The 27916-nt window shown below is 39.5% G+C and overlaps 1 protein-coding gene across 3 annotated transcripts in view; it reads right to left on the bottom strand.

Annotated features, from left to right (window-relative positions):
- ABCC4 (ATP binding cassette subfamily C member 4) overlaps positions 1-27916 on the bottom strand; it is a 2616332-nt gene that overhangs the window by 340251 nt on the left and 2248165 nt on the right. For all 3 annotated transcript variants that reach the window (XM_044072995.1, XM_044072997.1, XM_044072996.1), the window contains one exon: positions 5381-5572. In XM_044072995.1, the coding sequence (XP_043928930.1) occupies positions 5381-5572 (192 nt within the window). The remainder of the gene's footprint in view (positions 1-5380; positions 5573-27916) is intronic.

The raw sequence follows: 27916 nt of genomic DNA, 5'->3' as shown, positions 1-27916 counted from the left end.
GTGGTATTTCAAAGTATTCCACTTTGTAATAAATACAACAGTCTTTGAGTTAGTATATGTAACTTGTTGGTGGGGTGGGGCTAAACTAGGAGAAAATCCTCCTGGAAATAAGCTAGATAACAGTGCAGTGAGTTTCACGATGCCAGGTATTTCTTATGTAATTACATTTTACTTCTTCAGGACAGAGGAGTCACACTCATGGGTCTGATATTCCTGATTGTGAGACATTTGCAGTACTTAATAATATTATCCATATGTTAAGTAGGTATTCATTGACTCTGTTTTCCATTACTGCTCCTTGTGTCATATACTTTTAAGCCTTGCATTAATTTTTAAGATCTCACTTAAAATACAGTCCAGTGCAGCTGCTCTGGTGGCATAGAGGAAAGCTCTGACTACGGCTCAGTCGACCCAGGTTTGATTAGCATCTTGGGTGACTTACACAGCAGAAGGACATGATGAGCGTGCCTATCCCAAGTGCGAAGGCATTCGATGATGATGCTCCCTTGGGGGAGGCATGGTCCAAAGAGAGGTTTTGCCCACAGACATAACTGATGAGAGTGGAAGGTGGGGCATGGATTTGGTAGGGCATATATAACAAACTAGGATGGATGCAGAGACAGCCAAATCCCCAGAGCACACTTAGGATCTATGACTGGCTCCAGCAAAAACTGGAGTTAAGTCCGGAAGGGGGACAGGAGATGGGGATGGAAGACCCAACGTGGATATGAGTCACTAGGGCCGAAATGGTTGAATGATATCACAAGGTGGACCAAAACAAATGAAAACATATGTAGTCCAGTATAGTCCATTTATGCTTCTGATGCTAAATACAAATCTCATCCATTATTTGTAAATGCTGTTGAGACGTCTCACTCAACCACACAGAAGTGCCTATTTCAAATGGCATTTGTAGCATCTTTGCAGCCTGTTATCATTCAGCTGAATTGACATTGATTATGCAGCTTGTTAATCATGTTTATCTTATTCTAATCACTAGCATGTTGTTGTATTAGGCTAAACAATTAATGACAAAGTTCGGAATTCCAGCTATCTCATACTCAGTGTTATAATCACAAATCTTTGACTTAGTTGTTTTACAATTTTGCTAACTACTCAGTGTAGTCAGAGCCTGTGATGCTCTCTGACTGCAGTAAGACATTCTTACACCAGGAATTGTGTTACTTGCTTTATTTTATATTAATTCAATAGTTAGAGACCTCCAGTGTTCAACTGTAAGCTGGTATTACAATACATGTACAATTTGCACTATTAAAATATAATTTACTGCTCCAAATTAGTTAAGGCTCACTTAAAGAAATTAGCAAATGCCAACAAAGTATGTAGGTAGAAAGAAGTTAGGTATTAAATGAAATAGTGAAGTTGAAACCATTGCAATATTATTGAATACACATTGCAATCTGTAATGCCACTCTACTGTATCAACACAAATCAATTCACTTAGTCATTCTAAGGGGATCCAGTATCTGTCTGCTTGGGTAACATGATTGACAGACCTCTATGCTTTGCCAGAGATGGTCTGCATCTGTCACCCCTGGGTTTCTGGGTCCTGGCCAAGGCACTTCCAATGCCTATAGTGCCTTTTTAAGGTGGTGTTCCAAAGACCAAATTACCACCGTAACAGCTATAAATAAATGCAATCTGAGGGTCATGCTGCTCAACGCTAGAAGTCTAAACCACAAGATGCACTCACTCGAAGCACTCCTCAAAATGGAGAACATCGACATTTGTGCTGTAAGAAAGACCTGGTTTAAAGCAGCAGAAAGCACCCCTGAGCTACCAGGCTATAACTCATTCCACACCTTTCGGCCCCAGAACATGGACCAAAGCTCCAAAGGCAGTGGTGTCTCCATATTCATAAAGGATATGCACACCTCCAGACTAGTAGCCCAGAATAACGCATCTGAGATACTCCAGGTAAAACTAACACTGGGTAAGACAGTGATTCAGGTTGTAGCCTGCTATAAGTCCCCAAACATGTCCCAAGACTCTCACTCCACATTCCTAAGCACCCTGGAAACTATTAAGATCCAACACAACATTCTCATACTAGGTGACTTCAACTACCCCTCCATCAACTGGAAAAACTACTCATGCACCAATGCACTGGTCCAACGCTTCCTGGAATTCATCAATTCCAATGCCCTGGACCAGCTCATTCTTACTCCCACCAGAGGAAGCAACATCCTTGACCTGGGTATTATTAACATTGGTAACCATTGCTCTACACCAGTGGTCAGTTCCTCCCTGGCTAGATCCGACCACAAACTAATCACCATGGAAATCCACATCTCATCCACACCCCCCGCAAAGGTATCCACTATGAAAAACTTCTCCAAAGCTGACTTTGGATCCTAAAAACAAAGGTGGCTAATTTCACGGCACCCATGCCAATGGAAAATAGATGCATGACTGCTGAATCATACACTAGTGCACTGTACGAACACATACATAAATGCATGGAACTAGCCATACCCAATAGAACCAATACACTCTTCTCCAAAAAAGGAAGCCAATATTGTGGTCCTCTGCCATTAATAAACTCTACAACAGAAGGAAGAAACTGTTGTAGAAAAAGGTGAAGTCCCAAGACTGGAAAAATTCCCTTATTAGCCTCAATAAATAATTGAGATCCCTCATCAAAACCTCCAAAGTCAACTCTGAAGGCAGAATTGTGGCATACACTAAAAACAACCACAAAGCCTTCTATAGTTATATCAAGAATCTCCACGGCAATACCCAGATTTGCTTTGTGTTACTGCACAATGGTACCTCCTATATTGAGCCAACAGATATTGCCAACATACTGGCAGACAGATTCAGTGCCAACTTTACCCCTCTCTCCCTCCCTAAAGGGCCAATCTCAATACCAAAAGAATGCCAGGCACCCAGCATTACTGCAGCACAGGTTAAAGCTGCATTATCCAAGCCCAGGAATACAGCTTCTATGGGACCCGACAACATCCCTGGCTGTGTTCTACATGAATTACAAAGTGGACTAGCACCACATCTGTGTGCCCTGTTCACTTCACAACCTCACCTCAGGCATTGTCCCTACCAAATGGCACACTTTTACAGTCATCCCTCACCATAAAGGAGGAGCGACTATAGACCCTGGAAATTATTGCCCCATTAGCCTGATGAGTCTGATATGTAAGGCTATGGAGTGCATCATCATGGACCTAATTAACAAGGATATAGGGAATCTCCAAACTTTAGACCCCACGCAATTTGGTTTTGTAAAAGGTAGATCATGCCTGCTCAATCTAGTTGACTTCTTTGAGTGAGTCATCAGTGGATGAGGGTAAGGCAGTTCATACAACCTACATCGATCTGGCCAAGGCCTCTGATACCATTCCTCACTCAGGAATTATTGATAAACTCACCAAACTAGGCATCAACCCCTATATTGTTAGGTGGGTTGCAAATTGGCTCACAGATGGAACCCACAGTGTGAAAGTAGTGGACTCCAAGTCAGGCTGCCGACCAGTCACGAGTGGAGTTTCACAGGGATTGGTCCTGGGTCCCCTCCTGTTTGGCATCTACTTCTCAGAAGTCCAGGCCAATACGAGGGACTCTGACTGACCAAGTCCGCAGATGACTGCAAGCTGGGAGCCATTATTAACTCCCCAAGTGATGCAGACATTCTACGGAAAGGCCTCACTGAGACTAATGACTGGTGTTGAAACCATGGCCTTAAGCTTAGTGCCAAAAATGTGTCATTATCCCCTTTGGGAAAAACTCAGTTCCCACTAATTACCACATCAATGGGAGCCCACTGAACACTGAAGGTGTTATAAGAGATCTGGGGACACAGGTTGACAGCAACCTCTCTGACCACCACATTGCCTCTGTGGTCAGAAAGCCCTTCCATGTGACACCTCATTAGCAAGAGTTTTGCATCTAGTAAGAAAGAGGTCATCACCAATCATAGAGTATACTGTCCCATTTGGCATGTACCTCACTAGACACCTGCAACAGCTGAAGAGGCCAAAAAAGTACCTCACAAAGAGGATCCTAGGCCTTAAACACACATCCAGCATGAATAGACTCAAGAAACTCCAGCTATTCTCTGTCTCATATCATCTACTAAGAGGCAATCTCTGCTTGACTTATAAAGCCATGTCTGACCCAGCTGTGTTAGAAATGCTAAACCTAAAGAAATCACAATCCCTCTGCACCACATGCTCCAGAGACCTCAACCTCATTACCACAATCAACAGAATATGCTGGAGGGAGAGGTTCATAACCCAGAGACTGCCCATTTTCTGGAATAGACTTCCCATACATGTCAAGCAGAACACCTCACTGGCCCTCTTCAAGAGAAATCTTGATGAGTGGATGGGAAATAGAAAGTTCACCCCAGGGATTACTCCAGTGGCTCTTCTTGATAGAGGCACTGGGAACTAACATCTGGCAGCACAATGCCATAGCACTTCTACGGGCTAGGCTTGTAAAGGCTCCAGGGCCATTAGCCAAGTACACACCTATGAACTATGCAGTGCATAAAGAGGCACTGAAGGAAATGTTGGTTTTGCAGAGGAAGAAAGCTACAGTTAATGGCATTAAAATTAAGCACTTCACATATCCACTCTACCCACAATGGATATAACCTCTATATGTTCCAAGTGTTCACTCATTGCGTACATCCATATACCAGGCACTAATTTAAAAGGCCTGGTTTGTCAATGTCAGGAATGTTACAGTGCAATAACCTATTCGTAGTTCATGGGTAGGCTGAGAGACTAGCTGGACATGAGCTAAAAAAAGAGAATAGAGGAGCATTACATGTCTACTAAGAAAAGACAAGTAAATTAGCCAACAAAAATAATGTGCATATCTTCAGTTAACAGATCGGGTGATCGGTAGAATGCATATTCATTCAGGTATGTGTTAAATACAGTGTGTATGTGACTGACATGATATCAAGAGTTTAACCACACTCATACTCAGCAGTAATTATGACTAATGGAGGGCACTAGCAATACATCCATTTTAGTAATATGTCAGAAGCCTGTGGGATGGGATGATGGCTTTCTATTACAGTAGAAGCAATAAGTTCACAAGCAGACAACAAAAAATAACACTGATGGACTCTGCTGAGCATTTCTGGGGTAATTCCTGAAGCCAGTAATTAATGCCTGAAGTCTACTCAGGCGAAATGAAGCAATGTGGCATTACTGCTGATGCCATTAAAGCTATAAAATACATTTAACACCCACAGAATCCTTTCATACTCAACATATCTGATGTTCAAAGACACTACAATAAACTGCATCTAAATTTGGTACTGAGGTCGAACACCCTCAAATATCTCCAATAACAACATACTAGAGACAAAAAATAATGCTTTGCTTACCTTCTCCTTCGACCTAATGAATGCAGTGAAATGTTTTAGCACAAAGGGTCCATCACTACTATATGCAAAATTGACATTGTCAAAGAATATATTGCCTTCAGTTGGCCAGCTCTTTGGTGGTGGTGATGCTGAATTCCACTCATCTTCACTTTCATGTTCTGTATATTCTTGCACCCTTTCTACAGAGGTCATCTACAAAGGAAGCATTTTGTTGAAGTGTTAAACAGATTTCTTTCTGGTAAGTCTATGTTCAACACCAAGCAAGGTGATATCCCTGTCTCAATGTAAAAATAAAACTTTAATGGCTCAGAAAATTAATTTGATTAGAGAGTGATTCTCTGCAGACTACATCACTATAAAACTGCTACAAAAGATTAGGACAAATAACATGTTTTTGCACAGTGCTTGTGTAACAGCAATACCGAAAAAAAATTAACAGCTGTATTTTGTTGAAATTATGAGGAACACAGTAGTTATTTTCAGCACTACAAGAATAAAAGTTTGAAAGGAGACTATATAATAAGTCAGAGATTAGAGTGCCTCTGAGTACCCCCCTAACTCTGAGGCATGGCGCTCTCAGAGTTAGTATGAACTGGTAGCAGAGGAATGGAGGGTAGAGCTTATAATACGAGGGAGGGGAAGGCGGTGAAGCCCCCTGCAAAAATGTTTTCAATGCATTACAGTGAATTTGATCACTCGCTGTAATACAAGTTCTTCTCACTTTATTTTTTACAGCTATAGAACTTTTGCACTTTCAGCAGAGAAAATTTATAACCGTTTATCAAACAGCCCTCAAAATTATATCTGAATGATTCAAGTACAGAAACACTGGGTTGTTAATACTGAATAAAACCTCCTAGAAAACAAGAACAGTCAAAACAGACTGTTTACAAGGCAAACTTGTGACGTTGTAATGCTTCTTACAAGCTCTGTAATCTACTGACCTAGTTAGCCCACCTAGGCCTGTGGCCTCTTTTCAATGGAAACCTGAAGTGGTATTCATACTGACTAGGCAAAAAATAAATTCCCCTAATCTTTATTGTAAGTGCATGGAGATATTTACATCCATCTGAACATACCATCAACTCAGGCAGATAATGGCACAAAGTCATCAGTTTATATTTAATACGTATTTATTCACTTACATGAAAGAATGGCTTTGCAGATGCTGTTTGTCTGTAGTTACCAGGAAGGCCACCTGGCTTTGTACATTCATTTTCAATACATACATTTTAATGGACTGCTATGCATGTAAGGTTAAAGAACATTAAACAATGTTTTACATATTTACATTATGTATGCAAGTATACCGTTTTTTTCTACTAAAACTGTTTGGTGGTAGCAGTCACTGCACTAGGGAATTCCCTTTCAGCAATAACATACAGACATACAGCCAAAAACTTGATTAAAATAAACAAAGTGTAGCAGGTGTGGTTCTCTGCATGGTGATTGGGAGTTCAGACCTTCCATATAAAATATTAAAGTTGTTTAGATTTAGCATTGATGACAATGACTTCAGTGCAGTATTCTGAAATGCAACTCATACGGAACCATGACAATCAATCAAAATGCCCTACACAAACTACTATATGGATAAAGATGTTTTGGTCAACACAAAATACAAATTAGCAAAAATATCCAATTCACAGTGGCAGGAACTAGTAAGAGAAAAAGATATAGGGTTAGAATGTATGGATGTTGAGTTCAGTTAATACATTACACAGGCTGTCATTTAGCTAACTGAAAGAAAGAGGGAAAGCAATAAAGAGAGAGCGAGAGAAGAAAAAGTGTTACGTCTGTCAAAGGTTCTGACAGATAGCTCTGAAGAACAGCAGTACTGGACAACATTTTGTTATACTCCTCTAAGTCCTTACTGACTGTTAAGGTTATGATTACTACTGTTCTAACTAAAATGGTGCCTTATGTGAAAAGCACTCCTCTCTTGTCATGAATAAAAATAAAAGTTATGTACTTACCATAATGCTAGATTTGTATTGTCTTCTTCCATCGTTCTCAAAAATTGGATATAATGAATTCAAATGGATCTGATTTTGCCACTCTGGACTAGAATTTCAGCTCCAAGGCTCAGGATCCTTCTCTTCCCATAATGCACCACCACCCTAGCAGTCCTTCAGATAAAGTATGCCCCACACAACAAAGAAGTGAGGACGAAAAATTATCTAGACCATTGAAGCCCACCCAAACAGTCAACTTTTTTTACTTACCTCTATAAATCTTTCTGGTGGAGGGCTTCTGGGAAGATGTTAGAATGTGAACAATATCAGCAGGAAGCCTGGAATTTCTGGCAGTCATTGCAAGTGGAGACACCAAGTGGTCAGACTGAGGATTTGATGTCAGAATGAGGTGTGACAAATGGATGAGAGAAGAGATCTAGAGGGAAATCCAGGAAGTAAGATGGGTCCCAAGGTACTTGTCCTTATTTATCACATAATGTTAATAGAGCAGGATACAAATCGAAGGAGTGTTAGCAGCCAATATATCACAAACTCCCCCTGGAGTACCTTGCTCCCCATTGGCCATTTTTTTCAATTATAAATAAATTCCCAATACTATTCTAGCATGTCCAAAGGTCAGTTGTCAATCTCCTCTCCAGTCCAGCTGGTGAATCTGGGAATCTTGAGGCAATGTTACAACTGCCTCATGTACACAGACAACCCTCTCCTCCTCCCAACAAATTCCAACACATGCGAGAGATGCAACCATATAGCCAAACTGGAGGCTAAGCTCTCTCAACTCAGTACTGGCGTAACCAGTCAGGAGGAGAAGGAAACCACACTCACTACAATTCCAGTCTCACATAGACCTACCATGACAGCAAACCAAACACATAAACACACAAAAACATACTTGGAGGCTCTAAATAAAAATCTGCCTAAGCAGCAGAGACCTCCAAAGCAGACACCCAAGCAACCGCTACCCCAAAACAAAACACGTGCAACACATAGCTCACAAAGCCAGTGTGCCAAACAGTCACAGCCCTTAAGGCTAAACAACACACCTGATACACTTGTAATAGGTGACTATCATCAGGCACACTGACGTCCCACTCACCAGGCTGAACAAGGAGAAGGTCACAGTGAGCTGCCTGTCGGGCGCTAGGATTCGCCACATAACACAAGCACTCAGGTCACTCCAAGGCAAGTACAAATATGACTCAGTCATTGTCCATGCTGGTGTGAATGACCTGAGACGTACCTCCCTGGACTACATGAAAAGAGACATAGAGGAGCTCTCTGAGCATGTAGCCCAGGCCAGTATGACCCTGACCTTGAGTAGCATCTTACCCTCAACCAAGAATGATGCCACAGTATGAAGACAAGATTATCAATTTCAACAATTGGCTTAAGTATTGGTGTCATTCAAAGGGGATCCAATGCCTGTCAGCCTGGGATGACATGCTCGACAAGCCACGATGCTTCGCTAGGGACGGCTTGCACCTGTCACCCCTGGGCTTTCGGATATTGGCAAAGGCTCTTGCTACCCCCATAGTGCCTTTTTTAGGCAAGGCTCAAAAGACAAACCCACCTACATAGGTATCACAAGGGATAAGAAACTAACAGTAATGCTACTCAATGCCAGAAGTCTAAACCTCAAGATGCACGCACTCGAAACTCTCCTTAGCATGGAGAACATAGATATCTGTGCAGTAACAGAAACCTGGTTCAAGGCTCTCGAGAGCACCCCAGCACTACCAGGTTATACCTCATACCATGCTTTTCGGCCCCAAAACTTGGACCAAACCACAAAAGGAGGGGAGTATCAATATTCGTCAAAGATACCCACACCTCCAGGTTGGTGGCACAGCACGAAGCATCAGAGACTATCCATGTGCAACTAACAGTGGGTAAAACTGCCTTCCAGTTTATAGCCTGCTACAGACCACCCTCCCAAACCCAGGAACCCCACTCGGCCTTCCTGAGAACACTGGAAAATATGAAGGTCTCTCCAAACACCATTATATTGGGTGACTTCAACTACCCAACCATAGACTGGGAGCATTACTCTAGCTCCAACACCCTAGCCCAAAGGTTCCTAGAATTTATAAACTCAAATGCTATGGAACAACTTGTTACCACTCCCACAAGAGGGGACTCTATGCTCCAGACCAGAAGTGTATCCCTCACTGGTAAGATCAGACCATAAACTAATCTCACTGGATATTCACATCCCGACCCCACCCCATGCCCAGAAAACCACAGTGAAAAACTTCTCTAAAGCAAATTTCACACTCCTCAAAACCAAGGTGGAATCCTTCAAAGCCCCCGGACCTGTGGATAATACGGCCCAGACCGCAAAATCCTTTATAAACGCATTCTATGAATATTTTCAGGAATGCATGGATCATGCAATCCCAAATAAAACCAAGACCCAATCCTCCAAAGGCAGATGTCCTGTCTGGTGGACCCCAGCCATAAACAAACTATACAATAGAAGGAGGATACTACTACATGATAGAGCAAAATCCCAAAAAGGGAAGGCATCTCTGATCAGTATTAGCAAAAAACTACGGGCACTCATAAAATCGTCTAAGGCCAGCTTCGAGAGAAAAAATTGCACAGGACACTAAGGATAATCACAAGGCTTTCTTTAGTTATGTTAGGAACCTGGGTGGGAATTCCCAGATATGCTCAGAATTAGTCCAAAATGACAAAAATACACCAAACCCACAGACATTGCCAACATCCTAGCTGACAGGTTCAGTGCAAACTTCTCCCCACCAAAAGGGCTAATATCTATCCCAGCAGAGTGCTGCCCCTGACATCTCAGATGCTCAGTTAAGAGCTGCCCTCTCCAAAGCAAGAAACACAGCATCAATGGGACCAGACGGTGTCCTACATGAACTCCAAGAAGAGCTAAACCAAAACCTAAAACTACTGTTCAATCTCAGCCTTACTACAGGATATGTACCCAAAGAGTGGCGTACAGCAACAGTGGTCCCAGCTCCACAAAGGTGGTGCCTCAACGGATCCCGAAAACTATTGCCCCATAAGTCTCACTAGCTTGGTCTGCAAAGCTATGGAAAGGATCATCATGGACCTTATAAATAAAGATATTGGGGACCTGCAGACACTGGATCCTACCCAGTTCGGCTTTGTTAAGGGCAGATCCTGCCTCTTGCACCTGGTCGATTTCTTTGAAACAGTCACCTAGGCCATAGACAGGGGAAGGTGGTCCACACAGCCTACCTGGACCTCGCAAAAGCCTTTGATACAATACCCCACTCGGGCATTATAGATAAGCTCACCAGCTTAAATATAAACCCCTATGTCACTAGATGGGTTGTAAACTGGCTCAAGGACAGAACCCACATGGTTAGAATAGCTGGAGCCATGTCAGACTCCAAACCAGTTACAGTGGCGCCCCACAAGGCTCAGTCCTGGGACCTCTCTTGTTCGGTATATATTTCGGAGGTACAGGCCAACATGGAAGGACTGTGGCTGACCAAGTTCGCAGATGACTGCAAACTGGGCCATAATAGACTCTCCAGCTGACACAAGCATCCTCCAAAAGGGCCTCATAGAAACAGACAACTGGTGCCAGAGCCATGGCCTCAAGCTAAACGCCAAAAAGTGTATAGTCATCCCTTTGGCAAAACAAAGTGCCCACAAATTGCCACATAGGTGGTATGCATTTATCAGAAAGTATTGGGGCCTTGGACTAAGAAAGAGGGAAAGCAATAAAGAGAGAGCGAGAGAAGAAAAAGTGTTACGTCTGTCTAAGATTCAGCACTGGACAACATTTTGTTACACTCCTCTAAGTCCTTACTGACTGTTAAGGTTATGATTACTACTGTTCTAACTAAAATGGTGCCTTATGTGAAAATCACTCCTCTCTTGTCATGAATAAAAATAAAAGTTATGTACTTACCACAATGCTAGATCTGTGTTGTCTTCTTCCATCGTTCTCAAAAATTGGATATAATGAATTCAAATGGATCTGATTTTGCCACTCTGGACTAGAATTTCAGCTCCAAGGCTCAGGATCCTTCTCTTCCCATAATGCACCACCACCCCAGCAGTCCTTCAGATAAAGTATGCCCCACACAACAAAGAAGTGAGGACGGAAAATTATCTAGACCATTGAAGCCCACCCAAACAGTCAACTTTTTTTACTTACCTCTATAAATCTTTCTGGTGGAGGGCTTCTGGGAAGATGTTAGAATGTGAACAATATCAGCAGGAAGCCTGGAATTTCTGGCAGTCATTGCAAGTGGAGACACCAAGTGGTCAGACTGAGGATTTGATGTCAGAATTAGGTGTGACAAATGGAAGAGAGATGAGATCTAGAGGGAAATCCAGGAAGTAAGATGGGTCCCAAGGTACTTGTCCTTATTTATCACATAATGTTAATAGAGCAGGATACAAATCGAAGGAGTGTTAGCAGCCAATATGTCATGTAAGATTAGTGTGGTCTAACAGGAGCCATAGAGCGATGACAATTTGGTAGGTGAACAGAGAGAGAATCTTGAGACAGACAGACAGAAGATAACATGGATCTAGAGCTATGGCAAGTACACAGTTTTCATATCCAATGTTGTCTTTTCTATCCTCCTCAACAACTGGAACAGCTACATAATGCCAGAGAACCACTATGGAAGGATCTTTCACAGAACGATGGAACCATAAGAAGACAAAATGATCAATTTTAACAACTGGCTAAAGTATTGGTGTCATTTAAAGGGGCTCCAGTGTCTGTCAGCCTGGGATGACATGCTCGACAAGCCATGTTGCTTCACTGGGGATGGCTTGCACCTGTCACTCCTGGGCTTTCGAATACTGGCTAAGGCTCTTGCCATCCCCATAGTGCCTTTTTTAGGCAAGGCTCAAAAGACAAACCCACCTCCATAGACAACAAAATGAAAAAAAACTAAGGGTAATGCTGCCCAATGCCAGAAGTCTAAATCTCAAGATGCAAGCACTCGAGGCTCTCCTCAGTATGGAGAATATCGATATCTGTGCAGTAACAGAAACCTGGTTCAAGGCTCCCGAGAGCACCCCAGCACTACCAGGTTATACCTCATACCATGCTTTTCGGCCCCAAAACTCGAACCAAACCACAAAAGGAGGGGGAGTATCCATTTTCATCAAAGATACCCATACCTCCAGGTTAGTGGCACTGCACGAAGCATCGGAGACCATCCATGTGCAACTAACAGTGGGCAAAACTGCCTTTCAGTTTGTAGCCTGCTACAGACCACCCTCCCAAACTCAGGAACCCCACTCGGCTTTCCTGAGAACACTGGAGAATATGAAGGTCTCTCCAAACACCATTATATGGGTGACTTCAACTACCCAAACATTGACTGGGAAAATTACTCAAGCCCCAACACCCTCGCCCAACTGTTCCTAGAATTTATAAACTCAAATGCTAGGAAACAACTGATCACCACCCCCACAAGAGGGGAAAACATATTGGACCTGGTCATCACCAACATGGTGACTCTATGTTCCACACCAGAGGTATACCCCTCATTGGTAAGGTCAGACCATAAATTAATCTCACTGGACATCCATATCCCGTCCCCACCCCCAGCCAAGGAAACTACGGTGAACAACTTCTCAAAAGCAAACTTCACACTACTCAAAACCAAGGTGGATTCATTCAAAGCCTCCAGGCCAGTGGAAAATATGGCTCAAACCGCAAAATCCTTTACAAAAGCATTCTATGGACACCTACAGGAATGCATGGATTGTGATATCCCATATAAAAACAAGACTCACTCCTCCAAAGGCAGGAGACCTGTCTGGTGGACCCCAGCCATAAATAAGCTATACAACAGAAGGAGGAAGCTACTACATGATAGAGCAAAATCCCAAAAAGGGAAGGCATCCCTGATCAGTACTAGCAAGAAACTAAGATCCCTCATAAAATCATCTAAGGCCAGCTTCGAAAGAAAAATTGCACAAGACACTAAAGATAATCACAAGGCCTTCTTTAGTTATGTCAGGCACCTGGGTGGCAACTCCCAGATATGCTCTGAATTAGTGCAAAATTACAAAAAATACACTGAACCCACAGACATTGCCAACATCCTGGCAGACAGGTTCAGTGCAAATTTCTCTTCCCATCCCCCCCAAAAGAGCAAATGTCTATCCCAACAGAGTGTAGCCTCCCTGACATCACAGATGAACAGGTGAGAGCTGCCCTCTCCAAAGCAAAAAACACAGCATCAATGGGACCGGACGGTGTCCCGGGCTGCATCTTACATGAGCTCCAAGAAGAACTTAACCCTCACATAAAGACACTGTTCAATCTCAGCCTTACTACAGGATATGTACCTAAGGAATGGTGTACAGCAACAGTGGTCCCGCTCCACAAAGGTGGTGCCAAAACGGACCCCGGAAACTATCGCCCTATAAGCCTGACTAGCCTGGTCTGCAAAGCTATGGAGTGTATCATCATGGAACTCATAAACAAAGACATTGGGAACCTCCAAACATTGGATCCTACCCAATTCGGCTTTGTTAAGGGCAGATCTTGCCTCTTGAACTTGGTCGACTTCTTTGAAACAGTTACCAAGGCCATAGATGAAGGGAAGGTAGTCCACAAAGCCTACCTGGACCTTCCAAAAGCCTTCGACACAATACCCCACTCAGGCATCATAAATAAGCTCACCAACTTAAATATCAACCCTTATGTCACAAGATGGGTTGCAAACTGGCTCAAGGATAGAATCCACATGGTCAGAATTGCAGGTGCCATGTCAGACTCTAAACCATTTACAAGTGGCGTCCCACAAGGCTCAGTCCTGGGACCTGTCTTGTTTGGTATATATTTCTCAGAGGTACAGGCTAACATGGGAGGACTATAGCTGACCAAGTTCGCAGATGACTGCAAACTGGGTGCCATAATCGACTCTCCGGCTGACACAAGCATCCTCCAAAAGGGTCTCACAGAGATGGAAAACTGGTGCCAGAGCCATGGCCTAAAGCTAAATGCCACAAAATGCATAGTCATCCCCTTTGGGAAAAACAAAGTGCCCACAAATTACCACCTAGCTCACCAACTTAAATATCAACCCTTATGTCACAAGATGGGTTGCAAACTGGCTCAAGGATAGAATCCACATGGTCAGAATTGCAGGTGCCATGTCAGACTCTAAATCAGTTACAAGTGGCATCCCACAAGGCTCAGTCCTGGGACCTGTCTTGTTTGGTATATATTTCTCTGAGGTACAGGCTAACACGGGAGGACTATGGCTGACCAAGTTCGCAGATGACTGCAAACTGGGTGCCATAATTGACTCTGATGGATAACTGGTGCCAGAGCCATGGCCTAAAGCTAAATGCCACAAAATGCATAGTCATCCCCTTTGGGAAAAACAAAGTGCCCACAAATTACCACATAGCTGGTAATCCATTAAGTACAGAAAAAGTAATTAGGGATTTGGGGACCCAAGTAGATAGTAATCTCTCCTTTGACAACCACGTTGCCAAAGTGATTAGAAAGACCTTCTATATAGCCCACCTTATCATGAAAGGTTTCACATCTAGATCAAGAGAGGTCATTGTGCCCCTCTACTCATCACTCATCAGGCCCATATTTGAATACAATGCCCCATTTGGGATGTACCTTACCCGACACCTGCAGCAACTGGAAAGACCCCAAAAGTACCTCACCACGAGGATCAAGGGACTCAAACAGATGCCCTATGCAGTTCGGCTAAAGAAACTCCAGCTCTACTCAGTTGCTTACCGCCTACTCAGAGGCGATCTGTGCCTGATGTATAAAGCAATGTCCAACCCGGAATTAATGGACATGCTCCACCTCAGGAAATCCAAATCCCTTAGAGCTACACGCTCCAGGGACTTAAACCTCAGCACAGAAATAAACAGGGCATGCTGGAGGGACAGATTCATATCCCAGAGGCTCCCCTCACTCTGGAACAAAATCCCAGTCCAAGTTACGCAGAACCCCTCACTGACCCTCTTCAAGAGAAATCTTGATGAATGGATGGGAGATCGTAAGTTTACCCCTGGGATCTCTTCTGTGTCCCTGCTAGACAGAAGCACAGTAAACCAACCTTAAAAGGGTTATCTTCTGTGACCTACTATTCAAAGGCACAGTCTACTAATCTAAAAAGGGTGGTGAAAGCCAAACACACTCTAGCTAGGCTTATAAATGCCCTAGGGCAGATAGCCTAGTATCAACCTATGAACCATTAATCTAGATTATAGTTCAAGTTTTAATGGAAAAAATATGAACTGTAGACATGTGGTGGCCACACAAATATCATCTATAGAGTCACTACTGAAAAAAGGCATATATGCAACAAACGCGCTTGAAGATTGCACTTTTGGTTTGTAGGGTAAGGATATTTATCTAGACTTATGAACAAAAGCTATGGATTTGGACAGCCATTTGAACAACTTAAAATTAGATACACTGGAACCCAAGTTGGACTTACAGAAGGAAGCAGAGTTGGCCATACTTTTGAAAGTCTTTCATATGGCAAAAGTAGAAGCTCAGCTGGTAGCGAATGTCTAGAGAATGCAACTAACATTTACTTTTGCTGGAAAACTGGGAAAGACAACCAGTAAATGGATAGTCTGATTTAAGAAACATGCTGAGGCTACCTTGGGAAGAAAATCTGGATTAGTCCCGAGTGATACTCTGTCCTTATACTAAATACAGAGTGTTACAAGATAAGGCTTGCAACTCTGAAATCCTCCTAGCTGACAGAACAGCTATAAAAAAAAAAAAAAAAAAAAAAAAAAAAAGTATTTTTCCAAGACAGAAATTTCAGGTCAGCAGTACTTGTAGGTTCAAAGGGATTAACAGTAAGGCCATGAAATAAAACAGTAATGGCCCTGGAAGGAACTGGATCTCTCAGTGGTGGACAAAACAAAAAGGTACCTCTTAAAAAGGCACTTGAAAGTCTAAGGGAAGCAATGGGGTGGGGGGTTTGTTCACCTAAATAGAAATTGGAAATAGCAGCAAACTGAACTTGCATCACAGAATAACAGGCCCCTGACTGAAAGAGATGCACCTAAAACTCCAAGATAAACAGAAGTTGGGCCAAAAAGGATCCAGACACTTGTAACATGACAAAATAGTAAATTTTTTATACTTACTTCTATACATCTTTCTGGTGGAGGGCTTCTGAGAAGAAGAATATACAGTTTGATCTGCAGAAAGCTTGGATTTTCTTGCCATCATTGGAAGTGGAGAAACCAAGCAGTCAGATTGGTGGGCAGGTAGGACCCTCAAAATGGGTGAGAGATGAGATCCAGAAGGGAATTCAGGACCTTCTCCATATAAACTAGACAAGGCCAGAGAAAGGGAACCAAATCTGATGGATCCAAAAGGCAGCAATGAGAATTACTCTCACCTTACACCAGGCCACTTTCTGAAGATATTTTATTTTGAATGGAGTTGGAGGATAACCATAAAGGAGACCTGGGGGCAAGTATGGACTGAGTGTTCCTCAGGGACTGTTGTCCCTCTTGAGGGATCAAGGCAAAAAAAAATGCTGCATTTCATGTTGGATGGGGTTGTAAACAGACTGCAGCAAGGGCTGGTCCAAGTGGCTGAAAATCATGAATGCCACTGATGGACTGAAAAACAAATGGTGAGGGAGAAGGATAGATCTGTTCAAACTGCATTCTAAAATGCTGGATCTCTCCAGGATGTGTGTTGTGAGAAGAAAGTGCTGTGAAGACATTTTCTCCTGGAAACCCTCACAGCTTCCTGGCATACTGGATATGAACAGATTCTACCTTGCTTGTTCACGTACCACACAAGAGACATACTGTTTGTCCATACGGTGATCACGCCCATGGGAAGGCTATCCTTTAAGGACTGCAATGCAAGGAGGGCCTACCCACATCTCCAGGACTGTTCTCCCTCTGAAACACCTGTCAAGCCATAGTGGGCCTTGGTGAGGGAAAGACATGGGGAATCAAATAGCCTAAGGGAACCAGAGGGGATGTTAACTACCAATAAATATGACGTGTGTAAATTGTGGTGATTTTGCCAGGGTAATTCATCCGTTGACAGAGGGTGGATCACTGGATAGAAATGATACACCTAAAGGACTCATTAAAAAAGCTTGGGTGAGGCATGATGGAGATTGAGGTGACCAGAGATCCCAACCCACAATGGATCAAGTGAGTTTGGGGGGGATGCTGATTTGGTAACTGTTGAGAAGCTTGCAGATGAAATGATTATAGCCAAACTTCCTGCAAACAGACTATCTGAGAGGTAGCGTTCGGGTGGCAACCTATGAATTCTATTATCTGACTGGCTTCAGTGTTAATTTTTCCCAATTGACTGGTAGGACAATTACAATAAGGAGCCTTTCATAGTAGCTGTTATGAGCCAGTTATTTAACTAAGGGAACATCCAGAACCCCTGCAGTTTGAGTTGTGCAACTTCCACTGCCATGCCCAGGAGTGTGTAGTGAAGTTAAATGGCAGTACTATGAAAAGAAAATGACTGGCTGCCAAATGGAAGTGAAGATACCTCCTTGACTGCCTGGCTATCCTGATGTGACAGTAAGTGTCTTGGAAATCAACTGAGCACATCCAGTCGGCCCTCCTCTGAAGGGCCAATATGGACTGCACAGTAATCATCCATAATGGTGTCTGTTCACCGAGGTCCCTATTCTTCTTCAGAACTAAAAAGAAAATTAAGTAGCTTCTGCATCCTTTCTGGTCTGGACTCAGATGGGACCACTGTGATCACTTGTTCATTTAGCAGCTTTGAAATTTCTTGTGCCACTACCCTTTGTTGTGGGGGTGGAACATTTAGAAGGGTCTTTAGGTTTAGCTTTGAAGAAGAGAGAATGGTAATAAATTAGCCTTTGATTATGATTCTCATCACCCAGGAAACTTGAGTGATGGCTGGCAAGGCATGAGGATGCAGAGACAAGTGATCCCCGACTGCCTCCCGAGTAGAACAGTTGGGCAAACATTCAGGAGCACTGAAAGTGTTTGTTAGTAAATGGACCTCAAAACCCTTGATGTTGTGAATCACCTCAACCTTGAGGGCGATGGCCACTGGCATTCTCCCCAGTGCCAAAGGGGATGGCTCTGCCCCCAGGAGTGTCTGGGGCAAAGCTCTGGGATTAATGCAATCATAATCAAATTTACCCCTTCTGGTTAAAGGAAAAGGACTTTTGTGGGATGGAAAAAACAGATTCCAATGGCAAATAGATTTTACCTACTTGTTCTGCCCTTAACATTTGGTCCAAAATGTGTGGACCCATCAAAGTTCTCCCTAATGTCATACAGATGCATCCAAGCATGCCACTGTAAGGCAATGCCATTACCTGCTGCTCCTGATGTGCCATCTGTAGCATTGAACAATATGTGCATGGATACATTGGAAATGGAGTCTGCAAAAAAGAACTGTGAATCCATGAATTTTTGGACCAGAATGGGGCTTGGAGATCTTTTAGTTCAAACCCCTCTGCAAATGAGTTAGGTGAACCATGTAGTTCAGTGCTTGCACAGCAAAGGTCACTGAAGTACACACTTGCTTCCTGAAACTGTCCAAAGCATGCAACTCTCTGTTTGGGGGGTGGACAAAGGAACTTTTCTCATACAGTATCTTCTTGTTGGCCAATGTCACTATCATAGCATCTACAGGGGGCCCTGTCTTTGGGAGAGAGTAAAATTTTGTCAGGTTTGTAGTATATCAGTCCCCCCATATCCAGGTCCTTCCAAACCCAATGTGATATATGGTTGACTAAACTGTCAGCAGATGTGGCAAAACCAAATGTCTCAAGAAACACTGACCATACACCCCTTTTACCTCAGCAATTCAATGAGATCTTCAAAGGAGACATCTTCCAAGAGAGTTCTTGGGGACCTTTTTCTCTCAAGGTCAGTGTCTTCTATGAGGAACTTCTGTGAGGTGTCCTTTTGTATTTATATTTCTTGTGTTCCTCCATAGGCAGGGTGTCTAAGGAGGAACCAGAAACAGTGGGAAGCTCAAAACTTGGGCTTGCTCTAGCCCAACTATAGATGGCTGCCCTTCAGACAGAGCACGAACAGGAACTGAAGTTCCTGAAACAGCAAGGATTCTAGGCATATCCCAGTGTAAGTGGGATTCCCCTCTTGAATGGGAGAGAATCTTCTCAAATGCTTCAAATGTCAAACTTGGTCCTGATGAAGATCTACTTGAATCAAAAGACCCTGACAACAGACCATCCTGCAAGATGGCCTGGATCGTTTTTGAGGCCAACAGCAAAGCAGAAATGTTGAGGAATGAGGTCCTGAGGGGCAGGAATGAGTCAACCTTGACCCCAAGACCTCAGCACCAACTTCTCAGCTCATAGACCTGTTGAGATCTGATGACAGAGTCAAATGAGATAAAGACCCTCTCAGAGTTGAAGACATCCAGACTATTGGTTCTGTTGGGAGTACCATATAGGCGACTCCAGGATCCAACACGACTTGATATGAAGGTGAGATTGAAGGAGGAGGAGATACCAAAATGGGAGTGGCAGGAACAGGTCTTGGTACAACAGAAGTAGGAAAGAACTCTAGTTGATTCTGAATCTTCTGGAAGTTTGCCATCATTCTATCCACATCAGCTTCTAAAGACCATGCCAATCAAAGAGGATACCACTGCAGAAGGTCTAGAGGAATGATGATGATGTCTCTTGAATGGGTGGGTCGGGGATCAGATACTTGGAGGGGATGGCTCTGAAAAAAACAATGATTCTAAATAACAGGGGATGGTTGGGGACTAGATCTGAGCCCGATCTAAGCTTGAAGTCAAACTACATGTAGTCTTCTCCAAAGGTCTCAAAATCGTCTGAGCTGGGCCAGGAGATCCTGTAGGATCCAAAGACCTTTTGAGTAATTCTTTGTATCTGTAATGATCTTTATCCTTGCCTCTGTCCTTTTCCTTAGGCTTCTCCCTCCTATGCTTGTCAGACAATTTGTCTGCATGTTTTCTTTGTTTAGGGAATGCCACATAACGAAATCACTGGTTCTCCCATGATGGAAGGGAGAAAAACATTCAGGATTAATTTAGATTGCTGGTCAGAAATGGCCCACAGCCTGAAGGAAGAACACAACTCACAGGTCTTCTCCTACAAGTTAGCCACTGCCAATCAATAACCAAACATGACATATGCGTCTTGGGATGGTATCTTGTACTTGTAGGCCAACACTTCTTCAACCCTAATGCCTTGTCAGATATTTTACTCAGTAAGGACCAGTGGAATAGAAAAAACAACAACTGTGGAAACATTACTAACACTGGAAGAACCTACTAAACAACAACAACATCTTTCTCGTGTGTGTGTGTGTGTGTGTGTGTGTGTGTGTGTGTGTGTGTGTATATATATATATATATACACACACACACACACACACACACATACACACACACTCGTAAAGAGGACAGGAGGGAAGATGAAGGAAAATGTCAGGAATCCACCAACTACAACACCCAAACACCCAGAGAAGGTAGAGGAATAAAGGGGTGAAACCTCAACACAGCAGCACACAAGCTGGAAAAGATACTGCACATGTAACAGAAATCAAAGACATTGACAAATGAAGCCAAAACAAACATTTATCTTTATCAAGAAATTAGCATGCAGACCTGAGCCCAGTGATCACATCTATCTCTCAAAGCAGCAAACAATATCTGAGATAGAGAGCTAAGTGGGCAGTGCATTTCGGGAAGGGGAGGGGACCGGAGGGCTTTGGTGCTGAAAGTCTAAAGTGCCGATCTTGGATTCATTATGATCTGATGTATTCAATTGTTGAGGTGGATGGAAAAGACATCTGATTGAAGGTGTAACACAGACCCCAGCAATCTTAGCAGTTACTTTTAATATTCAGAGAGAGTCAGCAATTTGGATTCTGGGTAAATACATCATAAAATCATGCATTACGAGAAAAAAAAAACATCAGTTGCTCTTCAGTACACATTATGTTTATCAACTGTTAGATCCTCAAAAGGAAAAGATCTTAAGTACTCTAATGTCTCATAAAACCACTGACTATCAGACTGAAGAACTGAATTAGCTTAATCCCCATTGTTCTTCCTTCCACAGGTGTATGGAGATCTCCTTGAAGAACCTATTTTGGTCCAATAAAAGGTGTTAAATCACTTATGTGGTAGTGATAGTAGGCTCTACTGTCAGGAACACTGAACCGTTACTTTTTTTTTTCAAAACAGGTTTATTGTTTTAACATACAAGAGAAATATCATAACAATTTTATACAAGTAATTAAAAATAGATATGATTATAACATTCAACAAAACAACTAAAGTATTTACAAAGACATCCACTACAATCAGATCAATTAATTAAACTAAAATACCATGCTATTGAAATTAGGATTTTTTAACAAATTTTGTAAATTATCCCATACAATACAATAAGATGTTTTTCTAGTTGTTCTTGACCTAATTGTGTTTATTTCCATATGGCACACTATATTCATAACATTTTTAAATTCATTGAACGAAGGAGGTGTATCTGAAATCCAATTTCTGGTTATTATTTTCCTAGCCACTGCTAGAATAGACCATAACAGGGGAAGCTTAACCTTTTTAACACTTTGAGGTACAGGTGTGTTGAATAATATAAGAGATTTAGAAATAATGAAATTATCTGTAAAAAGAGCCTGCAAAATTCATTAATTGACTTCCAGTATTCTTTCAATTTTATACAGTCATAAAACATATGAGCCCAGTCAGCATTAATTTCTACATTACATCTCTTACATAGATTATCTTTATTATTTATTTTATTCATCATCAAAGGTGTATAAAAAGATCTATGTAAAAATTTTCATGTATAAAATCTCCAGACAATGGAAGACGTAGTTCTATAGGCAGATTCCAATATATATTGTTTATCTTGTTGATTTGGTGGGTCCCCATTAATAGAAGTGAAATAATTCCAGTATGAATCTACACTGTAAAAAGTTTCTTGTCTGATAATTTTATGTATGTATGAAAGTTTACCTTTATCAGAAACTTTATGTTGTAAATTTAATATCAAGTAATCAATCAGTGTTGGAATAGATTCTTTAACTGTTATAGACATTAGATCTATTTTATTAATGAGATGTTGTCTAAAGGTCTGAACCTCTAACCAGCAAGTTTCTCTTAGATCAAATTCTTGTTTTAAGAAATCTAGATTTTTAACTTTATTATCAGATATCAACTGATACCAGTACTTTAGATCATTATCTATAGCTAAATGAGTTCCTTCAGAAGTAGATGACAAAAGCATACCCTGAGTATACATTATAGGAATATAATAAAATTCCATTCCCTATACTTAGGGTGCATGAATATAAAGTTACGATAGCTAATAATAATATTTAATGGGTAACAAACCATATGTTTAGGTGTAATAGGTGAAGTACAAAATTCCTTTAGTAACCATAACATGGAGTTATTTACAATCATATTTTTATGTGTTAAGGAGATTTTCATGAAGTGCATACTAATTAGCTCCCAATAATCTTTCCATTTTGCAACATATGACTGATCTATTAATAAAGTAATAACTTTTACAATAGAAGAGATAGTATATAAATTAAAGTCTGGAAAAGAAATACCCCTTGAGACCAGCTATTAGTATGTTTCTTTAATGCAATCCTAGGTCTATTAGGTGCCCATAGGAAATTTAACATTAGTGTATTCAGTTTCTTGATAATTATTTTTGTAGGTGGAAGTATTATTGATTGTATTAAGTATAAAATCTTGGGGAATATTATCATTTTAATAATTGTAAGTCTCTCCTCCATAGTAAAATCATATTATTCCAGGTATTAAAAAGGTTTTGTATATTAAGAAAACAGGTATTATAATTATTATATATAATAGATTTAATATCTTTAGATAGTATTATACCTAAATAAGTTATCTGACCTGAATTGGGTACATATTTAGTAAAATCACTAATGAGAATATTTTTTCACAGATATCTAGGTAGTATTTTAGTTTTTTCTTCATTGAATATTAAACCAGAAATACTTTTAAAATTCATCATTTTATCAAATAGAGACTGCATAGAAGAATTAGATCCTGCTGATGTAATTAGAACTCATCTGCAAAAAGTTGAATTTTGGATGTTGTATTTTCATCTATTTCAAAACCCTCTATGTCAGTACTGTTTCTGATCAAATTAGCCCAAGGCTCCATTACTAAAGTGAATAATAGTGGAGAAAGTGGACATCCTTGTTTTGTACCTTTAAAATGGGTATTTTTGTGAAACATATGTTCCTACCTTAATATAAGCCAATGTTCCTTTGTATAAATGCTCAATTAGATTTACAAATGCATCTGAGAAGTTTGTGCACTTCAGTAAGGTAAACAGATAGTCCCAATTTACTGAATCAAATGCTGAACTTATATCAAGACTAATAAGTGTTAAATCTTTCTTTTCCTATTTGCAAAATCAATTAATGTTAAAGTTCTTCTTATATTATCAAAAGTATTTCTATTTACAATGAAGCCTGTCTGATCTATATCTATAATGCCGGGATGATTGTCTTCAATCTATCAGCAAAAATACTCATAAACATTTTATAATCAACATTAAGTAATGAGATGGGCCGATATGAAGTACATCTAGTTGGATCTTTATTAGGTTTTAAAATTGGCGAAATAAATGTATATTGCCAAGATGGGGGGGGGGTTATTAACTCAGTTTGGGCCAAAATAAAACCTTATGTATTAATGAATATGTACTTTTAGAAAGGATTTTATATATCTCTGGTATAATACCATCATTACCCGGTGCTTTGTTTGATTTAAGCTTATTTATTTGTGTAATAACCTCTGTATATGAAATACTTTTGTCCACTAGTTTAATCTGTTGTTTATTAAGCTTTTTATTCATGTTTGTGGTTATAAACTCCTTTATTTTATCTTTAGGTTCCATGTTAATGTCATTATGGTTAATTTTGTGAAAGTGATTTCTAAATTCATCTAGTATTTCTGGTATACTAGAAACATTCTTCTTTTTCCTTAGAGAAAAGATTTCTTTGATATGGTTTTGTTTATTCAACCTTTTTGTTTTATTTTTAAGTCTATGTAAGTATTTGTGGCTTATTGAATAAGACAAAAACTTGTATTTCTCTAAAGTTATTTTAACTTTATGAGTTAAAATTTCTTTGTATTTCTCATTTAATTAGTTTATTTCTTCAATAACTTTCTTGTCCATAATATTTTCTTTATTATTATGTTTATAAGAGTCTAATTTACTTTGAATATCTAACAATTCCTTATCCCAAGATTTCCTTTTATTATTATACCATCTGATACTTTGTCCATATAGATATGATTTTAAGGCATCCCAAACATAGACAATGGAGACTTCAGGAGTATTATTTATGTCTAGAAAATGTTGTACTTCTGAAAGTATATATTCTTTATAGTCTTTTAGTTGAGTTAAGTATGCTGGTATCCTTTTGATCTGAACATTATGAGTATTTTTATCATGAATTCAAAACAATTGAATTATGATCAGATATAGGACATGAAATGATTTTGGAATTAATTAAATCTGTTACCATCTGGTTAGAAATAAAGACCCTATCTATTTTTGAATAAGTTTTGTATCGGTTAGAAAAAAAGGTGTATGGTAATGATTTTGAATCTATCTGATTATTAATATCATTCAAATGATAAGAATTAGCAAAATCATTTAAATGTTTTGCATTAGATGTAATTCTTCTTTTTCCTATAGTGGTAGTATCACTTTCATGTAGTATACAATTAAAGTCACCAGCTAAAATAATATCTCCTATAGAGAATGATATGATCTTATCAAGATGATGTTTCACTGTATTAATACCAATTCCAGGTATCCAATATACATTAATTAAAGTGTAAGTCTTCCCATTAATTTGTATTGTAACCATACAAAACATTCCTTTGTCATCCTGACAAGACTTAATGGTTTTAGGAATGGGCATACTTTTATTCCATAAAATAGCCACTCCTCTTTCTTTCTGAGTGTGCTCTGAACTAACCAATACTGTATATTTGTTTGTGGCTAGTTTATCAATATCTTTTTTCAAGAGATGGGTTTCTTGCAGGAAGACTAAGTTGGCCTTATGTAAATTAATGTATCTTATTAGGCTTGCCCTTTTACACGGATTATTCAATCCATTAATGTTTAAAGAAATTCCTTTTAAAGATGTCATTTGGCATTTTTAAAACTTAAGAATCTTATGATCAAAATAACAAATAACATAAGTAATGTTACATCTCCTCCTTTAGGTGTACCTTTAAATATAGCTGTATTTATTGAATCTCCTATGGGATTTTGTATAGGATTCAATTTTGTTTGTAGTGACAATGAGTATACAAAATATATTGTGGATGTCAAAACTATATACATATAACAATGAACATGTGAAAATAATGTAAGGATTAAACCTTGCATCCAGCCTGGAGTTAAAAATTCCAACTTAGAGTAGTATTTACCACTCAAGTTAACCCCCTACCCTAAGCAGCAGTACCTCAGCTACCACCTTATCAATTTAATACTGGTTATATTTAACTTAAATTAACAGCTTTCAATTCAATTATCTAGCAAGACAAGACTACACATTTGGTAAAACAGCATCATATAAACTAAAATAAACTTTTTTTTTTTTTAAAAAACTATTCATACTACTATATACATCTATGTAATATAATACACTTGTATTCAAATAGCATTCAAATAATCTTGATATTAGGAACCAAGAGGAGAGAGAGAAATAAAAGACGTGAAAGAGGGGGAGAGAGTGAAAGAAAGAGAGAGAAAAAAAAAAAAAAAAGGAAGACATATTTACATATTAATTTATTCAAAGTATGTAAAAATAAGTTCTAACATTCATTTCAATCAATAACTTTGGCTAATATGGTTCAGACATTACATATATTAAGATGCATCTATTTTCTGTCATGTAAATGCAGTCAACAGCTTCCAAAAAAAAATTGAATTGCTTGTATATAAGCATTTTACTCATACTCATTATTGTCAATAGAATAAAATATTATATTTATAGAAATTGTTATAAATCATACTGCATAGTTATGCAAATTCTCAGAAACACTTGCATTATTGTAAAAAAAGCCATCTGTATTTTGTATGTCTATACTAGTGCTTTAAAATATATCACATGACAATTTCTTCCAGAACAGAGTTATAAAGTTATTTATGCTTGTCAATCAGATGAATTAAATGAGTTATAGTAATGTATATGTTTGGAACATAAGTTTTTAACACAGATTAGTATGCTGCAGTCAAGTAGATTTTCAAAAACACTTGAATAAATGTTTCATTTTCTATGCCTTCTAAAATAAGACATTTACTTACTACAAGAAACTGCATCATTTAAAATCATTATAACTGACATATTTTATGAATTATAACATAGATATTTAAGTAATTATGTAAAATAGCTCACATTTAGATGTTAAAGAGTTCATTTTCCTTCACATAGTCGCATTTGCATCAGTTCTACTTCCTGGTAGAGTGTTCTTCCTGAATCTGCAATGTGTCAGTGTGATATCTAGGTCAAAGGTCAGATTGACTGCTTTCAGCTTCTCTGTGAGAATTCTGAGAGTTGAGGCTTTTAAAACAACTCGAGGACACTTGTTCATGAGGTAGCCCACATCCCAGATTGTCTCCCTTAACATTTTGGCGGGAAACTTGTTAAAAACTAGAGACAAACATTCATTTAGCAGTGTAAATGCATCTAAACATGACAAAACCTTCGCAATGTATTTTACAGGTTATTACAGCCTCTATGTAAGTGAAATTAAGCCCAAAGTTATTAATAAGTAATAAAACTCAATATTTTTGTCCCAACTCAATTTTTATGCAAATCTTATTATTTACTGTGTCTATATGATCAAAAGCATTTCTATATATTAATATGAAAAAAAAAAATAAAGAGAAAGAATAAAGAAAAGAAAAGAGAGTAGAAAATAAAAGAGTGTAAGGCAGAAATAAAAAAATGTAAGAGAAAGCTATAAGAAGTATATACAATGGAATATTACTTACTGTTTATATTAATAGAGTTAAAAATAAAACATATTATTTAATATTATTTAGTTCCAATTATTATTAGTTAAAGCATGACAGATTATTTACAAACAAGCATAAGCAGTATAATCAAGAAAGTATAATTAGGAATAGCATTTGAAGAACATATAAACTTTTTACAAGGAATAAATATGTTATTATTCTATTAATCATATTTTCATTACTCTTCTCTCCCTGCCCTCCCCACCCTTTACCCACTACATAATCTAAATAGAATGTCATTGTTTAAACAAAGAAAAGAAGAAAAGGAGAAATAAAAAGAGAAAAAAAATGTATCAAATTACTGACCTTACTTCTCTTTTTCAGAAAGAGAAACAAATTGAATAACAGCTTGTTATTAGTTCCTCAGATATTTTGACTGGTTATGAAACAAAACATTTCTTTGCACACAGAGAATAACTTTGATTAAATCTTTTTCAGAATATTTGTGGCTTTCTGGAAATGCAGGAACTATATTTAAAAGATTAATAATGAAGTAAAAT

This window comes from Protopterus annectens, chromosome 5.part1, assembly GCF_019279795.1.
Source record: "Protopterus annectens isolate FY-2018-M chromosome 5.part1, PAN1.0, whole genome shotgun sequence".
Lineage (NCBI taxonomy): Eukaryota > Metazoa > Chordata > Ceratodontiformes > Protopteridae > Protopterus > Protopterus annectens.
Note: the sequence above shows the minus strand (reverse complement) of the source record. Positions and strands in the feature narration are given on the sequence as shown.